Source organism: Euphorbia lathyris, chromosome 6 (genome assembly GCF_963576675.1).
Source record: "Euphorbia lathyris chromosome 6, ddEupLath1.1, whole genome shotgun sequence".
Classification (NCBI taxonomy): domain Eukaryota; kingdom Viridiplantae; phylum Streptophyta; class Magnoliopsida; order Malpighiales; family Euphorbiaceae; genus Euphorbia; species Euphorbia lathyris.
This window is the reverse complement of record NC_088915.1, coordinates 74,808,537-74,825,955: the sequence shown is the minus strand read 5'-3', so window position 1 is coordinate 74,825,955 and position 17,419 is coordinate 74,808,537. Positions and strand designations below refer to the sequence as shown.

General features: G+C 33.6%; 1 protein-coding gene across 1 annotated transcript; it reads right to left on the bottom strand.

Moving 5' to 3' along the window:
* Positions 1 to 13,570: 13,570 nt before the first annotated feature.
* Positions 13,571 to 16,291, bottom strand: LOC136231866 (NAC transcription factor 25). Its single transcript, XM_066020839.1, has 3 exons — positions 16,023 to 16,291; positions 15,651 to 15,958; positions 13,571 to 14,377 (listed from the first exon to the last, which is right to left on the bottom strand). The coding sequence occupies exons 1-3, from the start codon at positions 16,207 to 16,209 to the stop codon at positions 13,820 to 13,822; spliced, it is 1,053 nt and encodes a 350-aa protein (XP_065876911.1). The 5' UTR covers positions 16,210 to 16,291; the 3' UTR covers positions 13,571 to 13,819.
* Positions 16,292 to 17,419: the final 1,128 nt, after the last annotated feature.

Genomic DNA, 17,419 nt, shown 5'->3' with positions numbered 1-17,419 from the left:
CGTTCGCCCAACATAAGTTGGGCGTCCGCCCAACCTACTTTGGGCGACGCCCAACTTTAGCCGGGCGTCGCCCAAAGATTCCGGGATCCATGCCTATAAAAGGCACGGATCCCTATGCATTTGAGGAGAGGATTTTGGGGGGAGAGCTTCTCACACTAGAATATTTTCTAGGGAGAGGAAGTTGATTTTTTTGGGAAAAAACATTTTTTTTCCTAAAAATTGAAAATCTCCAAAAAGTTAAATATTTCACTAAAATCATAAAAAAACACAAAAATCATAATTCGTGGGATCAACCGGCACCAGCTGTCAAATACCGATCTTGAGGTATTATCCGAGGACTAGACTCGTTTTATTTATTTCCTTTATTTATTCCGTCTATTTATTCATTTATTTATTTTTAGTATAATTTTTATTTATTTAGTTAGCTAAATTATTTATTTATCACATTTTATTTATTATTCCGTATTTATTTAATTTCGTCTCGTATTAAATAAAGGTTCGGTTTTGTTTTGAAATAAAAAACCTCGTTTTAATATCCCAACACGAACCGTGATCCAATCCAAAGGTAGTTCGGGATGGAAAAACGTTGTAATTATAGGTTTTGAATTTTTTTTTCTAAATAACGTTTTAAAATAAAAAACATCGTTTAGGAACCTCCGTTATAGACTATGATCCATTTTTGGTAGTTCGGAGGTCCAAAATGATAGAATAGATCTAATCTAAAGCGTTTGAATAAATCTGGAAGGTTGGGGACTGTTTCTGTAATTCTGCCATATTCTGTCAATAGTGGATTGGCGACGGATTTTCCGTCGGTAATCTGCTGGAAACTGAAAATCACCCTTTTAAACCCATTTTCTCAACTTTTTGGTATTTTAATCCTTCATATATATATATATAATTATGTAATATGTTGGTAAAAATTATTTTTGAGGTATTTACTTAATAACTATCTATATATTTACTCATTTTGTATATTTGATTATAATTTTCATTGATTTGGTTTTGGTATATATATATATGGTTTTTTGGGCTATTTGGGTTATGTTAGTTATTATTAGGTGAAACTATTTTGGGGTAAATGATATTTTCTCATTTAGGAGTTTTGTCCTTTATTTTTACATATTTTGAGAGTAAGAATGTATTATATTTAGTGTTTTCACTATTATTTCTTATATATTTATTACATAGTATATTTTCACTTATTCTTGTTTTATCTATAGATATACCATTATTTTTAGCTAAAAATGTATATGTATATATTCTTTTTCTCATTCTTTCGACGTTTATGGGTATATATTTCAAATGGGCTTTACTTGGTGAATTTTGGTTTGATTGGTTCATTATTGTGATTATATTTAAGTGAGGAGTAAATAGAGTGAAAAGGGGAAAATAAACCACAAAAAGAGATTTCAATTTGGTTATTTAAGCTAAGAGTTTTTAGAGGTTCTTAAATATAAATAAAAGGTTTTTCACCATTTTAAATCGTTTCCTAAAATATCACGTTTTAAAACCTTAATTCGTTCCAACGACGGATTAAGCGAACCTTGTAATTAAAATCATTTTCATTCTAAATAATTGAGTTTTTGAATCGTTTTCGCAATGGTTTTGTACAAAAATAAATGGACTTGTATGCTTAATCACGTTTTTGGTTCAAGGCATTTTCATCTCACGTTTTCAAGAACTCGAGTCGTTCCAACGGCGATTCGAGTGAACATCATGTAAATTAACGGCGTTTGGAAATGTGCCTAAATCGTTCCAACGGCGATTAAAGCACGAACCATGTAAATAAACTCGTTTTTGGGGAATAAGATTAGCTTAGAGTTAGCGTATAGTTTGAAGCATAAATCGCACTGTGAATAAATTAATTCTTTCTCCTCCCCCTCTCTCTCTCCTATGTATTTTAAATTTATGCAAAATGGGTGATTCTTTACTAAAATGGCTTTCAATAACATGCTTAAAACGGTTTTCAAAGCGAGAAAGAAAAGGTTTCAAATGAATTTTAAACTTAAAGAAATATACGATTAGTCTGTTATCGCCTAACACGCTAAGTAGGAGGCCGGTGGTTCATAACCGGGCGATGTCGGGGTGCCTAGTAGCCTTTCTTCGGAAAGGAGCTAGCCTTCTCGGCTCGTACCTAAGTTTCCCGAACCCTCACCGGTCTCCCGCAAGGGATCGATGTTCATTTTCCCATTCGTGGGTGGCGACTCTTCCATACTCCGAGCTCCGGTCCTGCCGAGCAGCTTGATTCCGCGATTGGTTGCTTTCGGCGCCAATCACCGCTTACGTCGCCATGAGGTGTCCACCCCCCGGTCCGCCCGGGCGAGGCCGTTCGGCACCTTGTCTAACAACGCCACAACCTGCTAACCCACTGTAAAAAAAAATAAATAAATATTAAAAAATAAACACATATAAACTAATACTAAATAATAATATTAAATAATAATAAACTTACAAATTCGTTGTTGGCGCGAGCATACTGAACCGGTCCAACCTGTGGTGCATTAAGGAGATGAGGATGCGAATATCGCATATACCAGTCCATGTAAGCAGGATCACAGGCAGTGGGGTCGTATCCAACTGGCTGGCATCTCCTCCGATCAATGCCCCGAGCCGATGGAAATCTCCGCCAGGTATCCTCAACTGTGATAGAGGAATGCGTGAGCTTGTATGATAAAGACCTCCATGGTCATACTGCTTTATCAGGTCTAATACGCTAAGCTGGGATAGGCTGAGTATATCCGACCTGTCGCAGCGCTCGATCGGGCATATACGGCTCGATGATGTCTCTACACCGTATCCAACCGGCATAGGACACTCGAAGCCGATCATCATCGGGGACATGACCATAAGGCAACCACGTCACCTAAAAAACAATAATACTCAATAATAAATAATAATATACTATATATAATACTTAAATTAATTCTAAAATTTTATAAAATGCCTCTGCTGCCGTCATACAGTCCAGCTGCCTGCGTATGGCATCTAGTCGGGCGGTCGTCTTGCCTGGTACCCCGACCTCCCATCTTAGTGCACGGACATGGTCAGCTGGGATCACGTGAGCTAGTCTATGCGGTCGAAACACCGGAAAATACTCGTATATCCACGCCTGTAGTAAGGTCAAACATCCGCATATACCAGAACAGTCTCCTCTGCTCGCTATCCCCAGCTGCCGGTACAACGTGGCAAGTGTAGCAGACCCCCATGAAAATCCAGCTGCCCCTCTGACACCGCCGTAAACCTCAGCAAGATGGGCCGGCCTAATCCTATCTCCAGTCTTGTCAACAAACAAAGTGGATCCGAGCATAAGCCACATCCACGTTGTGGCCCGAGTAGCGTCATCCCTACCCTGGATGACAAGCTTATGTACAACATCAACAAATACACCTCCACCACTCTAGAGATGTCGGGTCGGCGACAAAAGCTGCTCCCGATCCACCCCAAACATCATCATGCACATGGCATGAAGCCGATCAGTAGTGGGAGACTCGGACACCATCGCACCGGCGATCAGGATCCGAAGAATCTGCCATACATCATGCAGCTGGATAGTCATCTCCCCGAACGGCATGTGGAAGGAGTTCGTATCGGGTTGCCACCGCTCCACGAACGCACTCAACAGCGGAGTGTCGAGGTTCCTAAACATGATATGTGAAAGGTGAGACAACCCAGTCTTCTCGATCATATCCTTCAGCTGTAAAATGACACATATACAATTACTGAATGTTTTTGAGGTTTATAGTTAAAAATACAAATTACAATAAATGTTGACAAACTAAATTATTCTTACCTCGGGTGACGCACCAGAAAACAACACCCACAAATCTCGGCATGCTGTTGATCTGTTGTAGCATGTCAGAAACGACCGAAGCTCTCCTCCCAGCATCCGTGAGGCAACATGTCCTAGAAAACTAGGAATCACGGACCCATCAACGGGGCCACCATCCACCGGTCCACTAACTAGCCAGCTCTCGTCCTCACTAGCTTTGGGACGTTTGTTGGTCCCTGAAAGTTATAAAATTATACTAAAGTTGTAAAATTATACTAAAGTTATACTAAAATTATACTAAAACTATTAAATTATACTAAAACTATACTAAAGTTATACTAAAATTATACTAAGTTATACTAAAATTATACTAAAGTTATAAAATTATACTAAAACTATACTAAAGTTATAAAATTATACTAAAGTTATATTAAAATTATACTAAAACTATTAAATTATACTAAAATTATACTAAAGTTATAAAATTATACTAAAACTATAAAATTATACTAAAACTATATTAAAGTTATAAAATTATACTAAAGTTATAAAATTATACTAAAAAATACTAATGTTATAAAATTATACTAAAGTTATAAAATTATACTAAACTATACTAAAGTTATAAAATTATACTAAAGTTATAAAATTATACTAAATTATACTAAAGTTATAAAATTATACTAAAATTATAAAATTATACTAAAACTATACTAAAGTTATAAAATTATACTAAAGTTATACTAAAATTATTCTAAAACTATTAAATTATACTAAAATTATAAAATTATACTAAACTATACTAAAGTTATAAAATTATACTAAAGTTATAAAATTATACTAAAATTATACTAAACTATACTAAAGTTATAAAATTATACTAAAATTATACTAAAAAATACCTGTACTCGCAAAGCGACCTCCTATGCGCTGGGTCGGCTGTCTGACCGGGGTCGGCCGATATCCTCACCCTCGCGATCACGTGCAGCTGCAGACTGTCGCGGTACCTGGGCTACCACATCCAGGTAGTCCTCCACAAAGTTGCTATCAGGCTCTCTATCACCAAAATCCGTCGCCCCCACCGATCCATGAATATCGGGCTGATCCACAATCGGCCCCCTCTTCACCTGCTCCGTCGCAGCCCCTCTCCGCCTACGAGTAGATATATCAATACCACACAATCTCGTATGTCGTGGTGTATCATCCTCGTCGTCCATATCTAGACGACGAACAGATGACGGGATGGATTTTTCACCCCTAGTAGGCCGCTCCGTCTACAAAAAATTACACTAAGTTAATCTAAAATTGTAACATATAAATTATAAATTACACAAAATTAATTTAAATGTAATAATGTAAATATAATTAAAAAAACACCCTCGGGCGTATGAACATCACGCTCGAACCACTGGTCGGGCATATGAACATCACGCCCGACCTATGGTGCGGGCGTTTGAACATCACGCCCGACTTATGGTGCGGGCATGTGGCTATCACGCCCGCACCACTGGTCGGGCGTGATGTTCTTACGCCGGAACCACAGGTCGGGCGTGATGTTCATACGCCCGACTGCGATTTCGGTGATTTTGAAAAACAACCCATAGATCTCATATTTAAGCGTAAATCAACGAAATAAAACCGTAAATCTTACCATTTTCGCTTTCCATTTACAGCCTTTGTCACCATCCATGATTTGGTTCAAAAATTAGTCCGGATTTGATCGAAGATTATATAGGGTTCTTGAGAGGTTTTGTCTTTTTTCAATTTTCGTGCAAAGGGTAGTTCGGTCAATTTCTGAGGCTAGAGATAGGAAATTATGGCTAGGTATAGCAATTCACTTTATTAAGGGTGTCTTATGCATGTACTTAAAAACCACGAAATAATTTTTCTTTTTAAAATATATACTTGAAACGTATTTATTATTTTCTGAAACCCTTAAAGTATTATTTGATTATTCACTCATAAAAAAATGTTAGTGTTTATATTTTGATCTATGATTTGGTAGTATTCACTGACATCAGTGGCGGAACCAGGACCCCGAATGACTCGGGGCTCAAACATATCAATAAAAAAAATTCAAAACGTTAAAAAAAAAAAAACAAAATTAACTATGCCGTTATAGGGAATCAAACACAGGACCTCTCAAATAAAAGCAAGCATCCTTAACCATCTCATCTACCTTTAAACATTCATATAATACTACATAGAGTCAATATAATTCTCTCCAAAATATTACGAGACACCGTTACTAAAAAAGAAAATTTTTCTCAATTCTCGTGCAGCCGGCCGGGGCTGGAGCCCCCCCAACCCCCCCGGTTCCGCCCCTGACTGACATATCAAAATGAATAAAATGTGAATAAATTTTAACAAAACTATCACAAATAGCGAAATTGAGCTTTTGATTATATGTACTGAAATCACAAATTACAAAGTTTGTGTCAAATATAATCTAAATGTATAATAATTTACAAAATATGTGTTAAATAAAATTCAAATATGTAATAAATTACACACACTATATACATATTTTTGCCACTTATTTTGTAATTTTTTTTTTATTTAAATAGGTTACTTACTGGTAAAGTTTCCAAATCATAAATAATAATCTAAACATCCATAATTTTTTACAGTTCAATGACAAAATAATACTTTAAACCTTTTTTTTTAAAATATATAATTCCATATGTTTCGTTATACTATATTTTGGTATATTATTTATTTAACATATTGAATTAAAAAAAAGTTATGATATATACAGCTCCTAGGGTTGTATATAAGTATTTAACAGGGTAATATATTTATGTTTATTATTGTATTATTTATATTTATTATTACATTGAAGTTTTAAATACAACAAAATCTCTTAATATAAATATTAGAAGTATACAATTGTATTTAATGTATTCAAAAGTTCAATGCAATAATATATACAAATATTAGAAATATACATAAATATACTATCCTATTAAATGCTTATATGCAGCCGTAAGGACGGTATATATCATAACCTTTAAAAAAAATACGTATTTTAACATATTAGCAATGAAAATGGAAAAAGGAGTTTTTTTTTTTTTTTTTTAAACATAATCTTTGTAAAATTACATAAGAAAAAGTAAATATTTGTTTTTATTTATTTTTATAGACTCCACACAAACATTTTCTTTGGGTAAATTTCAAATAAAACCCATGTGATTTCACTAATTTTCAGATAAAGGACTGTGGTTTACTTTTTGTCAAAACAAGGATTGAGGTTTCACACTTAGATTAATACTATTAAAACCATCTTTAACGTCCTGAAAATTTTCATTTTCAAGAATTAATGTCATATTTTTTGTGGAACTATATTTTCGATTTTCGAAAATCATCTTTTTTGAAACTTTCTCTCTCTAAACATTAACTTTATCCCTCTTTACCAAACATCAACTAAATAATCTTAAAATAAAAAAGTTGAAGAATTAAAGTTGCTTAGAATATTAGTAGTTCTTAAAATATGTCATTTTTGAAGTCGTCAATGGTGATTTTAATAGTATCAATCGAAAAATTCCTTATTTTGCTAAAGTTGAAAACCTCAATCATCGTTTTGACAAAAAGTAAACCACAGTCCTTTATCTGAAAATTAGTGAAACCACGTGGGTTTTATTTGAAATTTACCTTTTTTTTTCTGTCAAACTTGTGCAAGCTGTTACTGTTCAGCTTTCAGCCTCTGATCTTAACTCATCAGTCTCGGATTGGTGAATCGACGGTCTCTGGAATTAACTGAGATTGCTGCTTCTTCTTCCTAGTTCCAATGCACTTTCCTTTGATGAAACAATCAAATAAAACAACAAATTATGTGTACCAATCAATAGCTCCAGATCAAAAACAAATGATGGATGATAAGGGTAAATTATATTGTCTACAACCCTTGTAATTTTTTCACATTTTAGTATACGATTTTCAATTTTATACACAAAACTGTACAATTTTTTGACGATCTTCCACTAAAGTGTACAACCGGTCAACACGAAGTCAACATACCACATCATCAATTTGACCTCCCTAAAAGTCAAAATTGCTGACGTGACGTGTTGATTTTACGTTGACCGCTCAACTTGCTGACGTGGCTTGTCGATTTCATGTTGACCGGTCATAACTACCGGTTGTATAGCTTAGTGGGCAGTTACCAAAAGATTATACAATTTTGTGTGCAAAATTGAAAGTTGTACATCAAATTATGAAATAACGCAAAAGTTGTATACCATGTATGTGATTTACTCTGGAAGATAATAATCTCGAACATGTGGATCAATGAAAAGGCACACCAAACCACTAGAATTGTCATTCCAAGATGATGTGGCTGAATTGTATAGGTCCTTGAGTAAACATGCAATAAGACAGAAAGATGGTCAAAGAGAGGTCTGAGTCCAAACGACTGGAGGATGCCTGGTCGATAATTGTACGGAAGGATCATGGGTGGATAGCAACGCTACCAAATTGGGCAGTGGTGTGTTACATATGGACTTCTAGCAAGTATACTAGGTCGTGTGTTGTCGGATAAAGCCGAGTGTCATTTCCACAGGGATTGAGCTATAAGTCTAAAAAAAAGTTATCTTAACTGCTAGAATTCAATAAGCTAAGGTTGTTTTAGTGACAATAACATAAGCAAACAATAACAAGATACAAAAAAAGGTGAATATCATATTTGAACAAGCGCATGCCTAGCACTACACAAAACAGGCAATTGCAAGCACAACTATTCCATAAAATGAAGGATAACCAAGTTTCCTGGTTTGAGTATCTCTCTCTAATTTCACTAAGATTCGGTGTCCCATTTTCAAAAATTCTAAGAACAGATCTTAACCAAGTGTCCTTGCATCAAGGGTATTCCAACATTAGGTAACAGAGAATATTCACAAGTGAAACCTCAATATATGATCATTTTCGTGTCCGTCCACAACAATATATATCAAATGGTTGTTTCCATAACTTTGGAGCACCGTCATGTCATCCATTATCACTAACACATAGATTTGATCTTAATCTAAGTATTTACGCATACCATTGATAACCATTCATGGATATAAATACGTCATTAATGAAATAGTAATACTTACAATCACCATTTATGGCTGGCTAGACCGGTGAAAGATAACTACTCACTCATATTCATGAGTGAACAGGATGTTCAAACCAAAATGTAATTAAAAATAGAAACTTTAAAAGCTGTAACAAAAGGTGGATGAATGAAAGAAGATGCCTTCACCAACCACAAAATAAGGTATTTATAGGACACAAATTTAGCCCTAAAAAGTGAGGAAGGGTAACTAACTACAAATCAAAACAAAACAGATAAATCACAGCCCTTCATTGGCACAAGGTGGATGCAAGCTGTCATCCATGTTTATTTCTCTCATTCGTCCTACTTGACCCGCCCCTAAATTCGTAACCCGCCTGTTGGACCCGTTCCTGCTGCTGATAGTGTTGTTTTGCCCTACTTCATAACCGTTCGAGAGGAATCCTTGTTGAATTGTTATTTCTGGTTGTTTCTTCCTTAAATGGTCGAAAACTTAGTCTTTGAAGCTCTTTTCTATGAACGTTTTTCCTCACAATCTTATCCATATTGCTCTCATCAGGCAGCCATACGAGCTAAAGGCTTTGTCAGAGGATGTGAGGGCGAATGACCCAGTTTCTCCAAAGGAGATGATTATATATGATGAGCACTTTGAGGTCGGGATGAGGTTACCTTTACTCCCATTTTTGTATCAAGGTATTGAGGGAATTTGACTTATGTCCCGGACAGATTCATTATAATGGATGGCGCGTGATGGTGGGCTTCTATGCCTTGTGTCGAGGGGCTAGCCGCAAGGCTACTAGGTTGGTATTCCATAAATTATTTAAGTCGTCGAGGGGAGAAAGGTTGCACCGTATAAAGTTTTCTCATCTGAAGTTTAATGTCATCGGTTGGTTATCTGATAAGCTTAAGAGTGGAGACATCGATTTTTTAAAGGGTCTCTGAAAGAGCGAGAATTTCATCACTGGGTGAATTGGAATCCGCAAGCTACAGACCCTGAGACCTGGTTGGTTAAGCGGGAGATGACAAAGAAGGAGCTGAGTTTGGTGGCCTATCTTGAGAGTATTCCTTTGAATTCGAAGAAGGATGTTCATCTACTGATTGAGAATTTTATGTTGGGTGGATGGTATATTTGAAACCAGTGGCAGTTGGGTCATATGGCTGAGTGGACGCCTCAAACTTTGAAAAAGTGGATGACTGCTTTTTGAGATGGGCCTAACTGATCTTGGACCCGATTTTGGTTGTACGAGATGCTTGGTTGTTGGGCCTTGTTGCCTAGCTTATAGTTTTGACCCACATGTCTGTTTGTTTCACCCATTTTTTTATTTAGGCCAATTTCATAATTAATTACTTAATTCGGCCTAAATTATGTAAATTGATGGGATTCAGACCGATTGGATAATTTTACCAATTATTCTTGCTTGGATTTGTAATTATTTTATTAATTATTTTTCCATAAAAAAATTATGTAAAATATGAAGTTTTGGACCGATTTGGTAATTTATCAAAAGTTCTGGCTGAAATCTGCAATTATCAATCAAATACTCAAATATGTAGCAGCATTTGCGTGGAACTTGGCATATGAGATAGTGGAGCTGAAACATGGGTTGGGGGGAGAAATAGTCGGGAGCATGCTTTACAGTTATGGAACTTCCTTGCTGAAACGTTGAGCTTTCTTGCTGAAACGTTTCCTGCATATTTTTTACAGCAGAAAAAATAATTCAGCAGTAAAAATAGTTAGTGGATGAGAGCATTTACAGAACTTTTTTGCGGAACCATGAAGCTCTCTTGTTGGGTAGTTATTTGCATATTTTTTACAGCATAAATACTGATTACAGCATCAGAAAAAGGCTCTCAACAATCTCAGAAAAATTCTCAGGAACAATCAGACTCAATTTGTCAATTTTTTCCAATTTTCAATCTTTAGTTCTACAATATTTCCTTTTCAATTCTTAGTTCTACGTATTCAATTTCTATATTTGTAATCATTCAATTTCAATTTCAATCTTTCAAGCATTTTTATTCTAAATTTTGACATCGTTTCCTTCAATTAATCTCAATCCCGTAGATTTAGTAGCGAATCTTAAGCTTTTTCGTCCTTTAAACTTTTCACAATCTTTTGATTTAGAAGTCAGATTTTAGATTTCACACTTTTGTAATTTTTTCATAAAATTACTGGCGCGCTCGCAATCCGATTAAAAGGAGAAACAATATTATATTTAGAATTGGTGGATTTTACTTGATTGATAAATCGTATTTGATTCAATAATCATAGGTTTTTATAAATAGATAACTATTTGTTTTTAATTGCTTATTAATTTGAGTTAGAGATATAGGATGAATTTAATTTAGAATTGTAAATTGAAATGATTTTAATTAAAATCTTTGGTTATTATTTTTGTACACTTGTATTAGGAAAAGTAAATATGAATAAATTGGTTATACTAGAATTAAAATAAATCCAAATTCTTTTTTTAACCAATAATAAATCCAAACTCTAAAGCTTGATTCATCCTCATCAAACAATTAATTATAATTATGTTAAAAATTATTTCCTAACAAATTTTCAATAAAATTAACATTTATATACTCATGTTTTTTAAAAAAAATGGTTCAAACTATTTTCTTTTCTTTGGTCATGGATGGTTGAATATAATCTATATTTATTTATGCATCAAGTAAGATAAATGGAAATAAAACTTACATAAATAAGGGAAAATACGTTTATGGAGATAATATTAAATGGCTTAATAAAATATGGTGAAAGAAATTCTAGAGAATCATAGAAAAACAAAGAGATAATATATGAATTAAATTAATGATGTGATAAATTTCCCAAATAAAGGAGAAATGGTCAAATATCCAAAGAAAGTAAATTTGTTCTCTTACCCTAAAATAGAAACTAATTAGAGGCTTTAATTAATTTGGCACTATCAAAGATGTGATTCCCCTCTCTCTCTTCATGGTCCAAATAGTCAACTACCCTCACCATTTTCTTGTCATCATATATGACCTTTTCATCACACAATATGTCCTGTCTTCTCAATCTTTTCGCATCCGATATTTACAGTAGTAAATTTCTGACACGATAATATAATTTATAATTCCATTTACAGAATCAACCCATTTAGTAACATGTTCAGATTGACAATTTGATTTACAGAGACAACTCACTTAATATGATTAGTTTGATATTTTATATCATTTTTTTTAAAAGAAAAAGACTATGCATTAAATAGAATTAGAATATAAGGCTTGAACAATGAAATCTGAAGAACTAATATGTCACTCCATCTCAGAACGACTAGCAAAAATGATACTAACATCATTAAACGAATGGGTTAAATGCATCATTGGCCACTGAACTTACATGGTTGTCTTAAGGTCACTCAACTTCAATTTGTGTCAATAAAATTACTCAACTTTGAGTTTTGTTTCAATTGGGTCAATCCGCCGATTTTAGTGGTCAAAACGAATCGAAATAATGACCTGGGTGACACATCAACATGAGTTAACTCAAATTTCTGACCAAAATGAAATGTGACAGCCACATGTCAGGTATTTTTATGAAAAAAACTAAATTTTATTTATTTATTCATAAAAATAATTGACACGTGATAGCCATGTGGCACATATGTGGATGTCATGTGTCATTTTGGTTAGAAATATGAGTTGTCTCATATTGACGTGTCACTTATGCCATCATTCTAATGTTTTTTAATCACTGAAATCGTCGTCAGAGTGACCTAATTGAGACAAAACTCAAAATTGAGTGATTTTATTGAGACAAATTGAAGTTGAGTGACCATTTTGAGACAACCATGTAAGTTCAATAAATAATGGTGCATTTAACCCTTAAACGAATGAATCAACCTATTACAATCATCAAGAATAAGGTCGTAATAAGACCTGAATGCAGGTTGATTAAGATCTAAAACCACCACCTCCGCATCGGCTTCAACAAAACAGCCGTCCATACAGCACCAAGAGATGTCAGAAGACGAAGATAACCTCCTTAGAAGATTCTAAAAATCAACCCGCTTTGATCATTCAAGTAAACCATAGTAGCATGTAAATCTCTATGTTGGACTCACACATTTGTATCTCCATGTTGGACATTTTATATCACTTAAGTGACTAGTTTGATACAATTATCATGTATATCATAAATAATTAATCATATCATATCATATGATATATACACATATGTATATCATAAATAATTAATCATATCATATCATATGATATATACACATAGCACGACTACTTATTTTAACACCTCTAATTGACACGACACATAGTTTCATACTTCTATTTTAGTGTTTTTTTTTTGTAAAAAAAATAAGATAATAATTAAATTTAAAAAAGAAAATTAGAGACAACAAATTAAGCTAATGACAGAAAAACCATGATTGTAATTGCAACTAATCATGGTTATTAATTAATTCCTAATAAAAAAAATTATTTGAATTAGCATCTTAAAATTCTATTTGTCTTTTAAAAGCAACCAATGTAATTAATTAGTGGAAAAGCATAAATTAATGGTCCAATTCTTCTTTCCACTCTATATCTTTTAATTTAATTCCACAGCTTTTAAAGCATTAAAATATTTCATATCCTACAAGAAAAAGAAAGTCAAAAAGAAAAAATAAATATATCCATCGATGCAAACAAGAATTAAGCACTAATCACCTGATTAATTTAATTAAACATTAATATCACAAGATTATCATGTTATCAAATTTTTGTATTTTATGAAAACAAAAAGTATATTATATAATAATAATGGTATATAGTTACAGACCTCACCTGTTTAATTACTTACATGACTGATTTAGATTTAATTGATCATCAATCAAACCTAATTCCATTTTCAAAGAATTGAAAGTCTCGGGAACTCTACGAAACTCCGCAAAACTCTTCTCTTCTTCATCCAGTCACTGAACAAGCTATACATATACGTATGTGTGTATATATATATATATGTATTAAGACGATGATTAAGAGTTCCAGTTCATAGAAGGAAGCTGAAACGGCTGTCGCAAAACGCCGTCCCCGAGCGAACCAAGAAACGTATTTGGATGAAACGTTGCACCTTGAGGAAGCTGACTAAGCAAAGAGACAAAGGAATTATTATTGTTATTATTATCCTGATGATGAGATGTGGCAATGCTACAACTGTTCAGGTCTCCGTGAAAGCGTTTTCCGGAGGAAGATGGTGATCCTCCCCCGCCACCTCCTCCGTCGCAGCCGCCTCCGCCGTCATTGTTGAGCCAGTATTGAGAGGGGAGGACTCGTTTTAGAGCAAGAGAAGTGTTGGAAGAAGTAGGCATATCGGAGTGTGAGACGTGATCGGCTGATGCGGTTAGTATTCCTTCGAAGAAATTTTCTTCGGTTTCGAGGACTGATGCGAAATTTGTAGGTTTTGGTGTTGGGGGTTTTGGATTCATTGGTAAAGATGCTAGAAAACCCTCCATTGCTTCTTCTTTCTCCCTTTGGTCCATTGGTCTTTGTGAGTTGTTTTTCTTGTAAATTCGGCATAGAACCCAATCATCAAGCTAATCAAACAAAATAAATTCAAACGTGTTAGAGAATTATATTAAACGGATGTAATGTACGTTGCAATGTTATAACGTAAACAACAATGATGACGACATGTTAGCAGTGATGCTGACGTGTCAAACCAATTGTGAAATTTTTTAGAATGATAATCTTGAAATACATTACATAATAAAATATCATCTCTACCAAAAAAAAAAAAAAAAAAATATCATAAGCTTGAAATGCAAAATTTTTAAAATAATCCTCAATCGATTTGGTATTAAACCATTGTGATGACGACATGTTAGCAGTGATGCTGACGTGCCAAACCAATTCGTCCATACAAGGATAAAACTAAAGTAAACTATTTATATTGGATGATTAGTGAGTTAAAGAATTAAGTTAAACTGTTATAATATAATAGCGTGTAGCGTAATCACAACGCTGGATAAATTAAACTGTTGTAATATGCTTGCGTAATCACTAACGCTGGATTTTTTATATATAATTTTGAGATGAAAAAGATAAAAATAATCTTAAAATTAAAAATCTTGAAATGCAAAAAGTAAAAATCTAAAAGGATCCTTACTCAATTTGGTCTTAAATCATCATGATGATATCATCGCTCCATTTGGTATTACAACATTGTGATGATTATATTGACATGTCAGCAGTGATGCTAACGTGTCAGACCATTTCAATTCGAAACCAGTATAAAACGTTTATTTAAGATGATGACGATTTAGAATTAGATTCAAAGTATTCATTACACATTGTGATGATGATATTGACATGTTAGCAGTGATTCTGACGTGTCAGACCATTTCAGTTCAAAACCAGTATAAAACGTCTATTTAAATGATGACGATCAATATTTCTTAATTTGGAATTAGATTCAAAGTATTCATTACAAGTTCTTTAATTTTGATTTAGATTCAAAGTATTCTAAAATGGTGTTTCTTTCCAAAAAAATCAATACAAAACTTAATAATAATAATAATAATTAAGATTACGGTTACAATGGGAAAATATTTTTTTTTTCCAAAAATTTCAATACCAAATTCAAATTAATTTTGAATTCGATTCAAAACACCTGCTACAACAAGAAAACTGTGTTTTTTAACAAAAATTTCAATACATAAATCAAATAACTTACGTTACTGATTTTAGTATCGGAGTTTTAATTAAGATTATTAATCTTTACGATTATAACTCAAGATAATCAGAATTAATTAAACATCTAATCTTAAACTTAGACTAGAAGAAAAGATTAAAAAAGAGTAAGCATACCCTTAGAGAAGCTTTCTTATTAGCAAAATCAATAGGCGGCGGCTTCGAAGAAGAATTATTATCAACAAGCCGATATTCATGCATAATCCAGTTAGTTTTTATCCCTTTCGGCGGCTTCCCGCCGTAAAAAACCAAAGCCTTTTTAACCCCAACTTTCTGAGCTCCATTCGACGTAAGTATCGGCTTATCAGTTCCCGTCGCTTTCCAGTACCCCGAAGTCGCCGCCCTGTTTGGCCGAGCTCCGTTTGGATATTTCCTATCCCTCGGACTGAAGAAATACCATTCTTGCTCCCCAAACGTCGCCTTACCTATAATAAATAAATAAATAAATAAATAATTTATAAACACAGCAAAATAAAATAAAATACGTACTCGGTAACTCCCATGGATCGAATTTGTACAGATCGACCTCGGCGATTATGGTCACCGGAAGTGGAGCCGACGCCGCTTTCTTTTTAAGATAGTGAACGACTAGCTCTTCGTCGGTGGGGTGAAATCGGAATCCCGGCGGTAACTGCGGGTGGTGCTGTGAACCGGAGGATGAATCTGTACTTTCCATTTTTTTTTTTTTTTTCTGATGAGAGGTTTGGAGAATTTATATATGAGAAAAAACAAAAAGGGGGCTGTGGCTTTTTAAAGCATTTAATTTATGATATGATATTATGATGTGGCGGTTTTATTTTATGTTAATATGGATATGGGGGGGATGTTGTATTTAGGAAGGGTGGTTTGGTAAATTTGAAGGGGGGGGATGCCAAATGGGGGCGGGGTGGTAATCAGGTGACACGTAGATCGAGGGAAGGGAGGAGAGGATGACACGTGGTGGGAATGTGGAGTGGAGGTGGGGACCACGTGGTGAGAGAGAGAGGGGACGGACGGAGCAGGCAGGTTTTGGGGGTCGGAGGTTTTTTTTTGAACTGCCTTGTACGCTTTTCATGTCACGCTTTCCTTATGTAATTAATATTAGTCTAAAATAAACTAATTAATAATTATATATGTGTGATGTTTCAAAAAAAACAATAATTATATATGTGTGATGATTTGCACGTGTGCACATTTTACATTTTTTTTTTTATATTTATAGGTAAGATTTTAAACCGAGCGGGTGAATAGGGCTAAAATTTGGAAAACCGATTTGTAAATCGAAATCAAGTCAAAATTAATGGAGTAGGTTATAATTTTTATTTTTTGTTTATCTAAAATATAAAAATACATCGATAATGTATGTGGGATTTGGTTCAAAATCTCGATCGTAGACGTAATTTTTAAAGGTTGATATGTATTGGAATAAGTTCGATGGGTTCACTCTATCATAAAAAAAATTAGAATCTCTAAAAATAAAAAAGGAATAATATAAAATAAAAGAGAAGTATATTAGTGATATTACTTTGTTATCCTTGAATGAAGCGGTAATTGTGATCGACGTGAGAATGAGAGATTTATGAATCCGTAGAGGGAGGAATAATCTTTGACAATCTGAGGTTATTTGAATTTGATTCTTTAATATTTTTGTAAAAATGTATATTTGTATTTACTTTTTAAATTAAAAATATTTTAAAATTTCAAACCCAATTCAATTGAATTTGAATTTAATATTCTTACTTAATATATAAATAGTTATATATTAAATTTAAATGAATATTATAGATTAATAGTTATTTTTTTATATGAAAAGCTATTAATATTTAACATGAGTGAAATATAGGTTAATTAAATTTAATAGTTTTTTTAGAAAATTGAATTTAATAACTAGTTAATACTTTTTATAA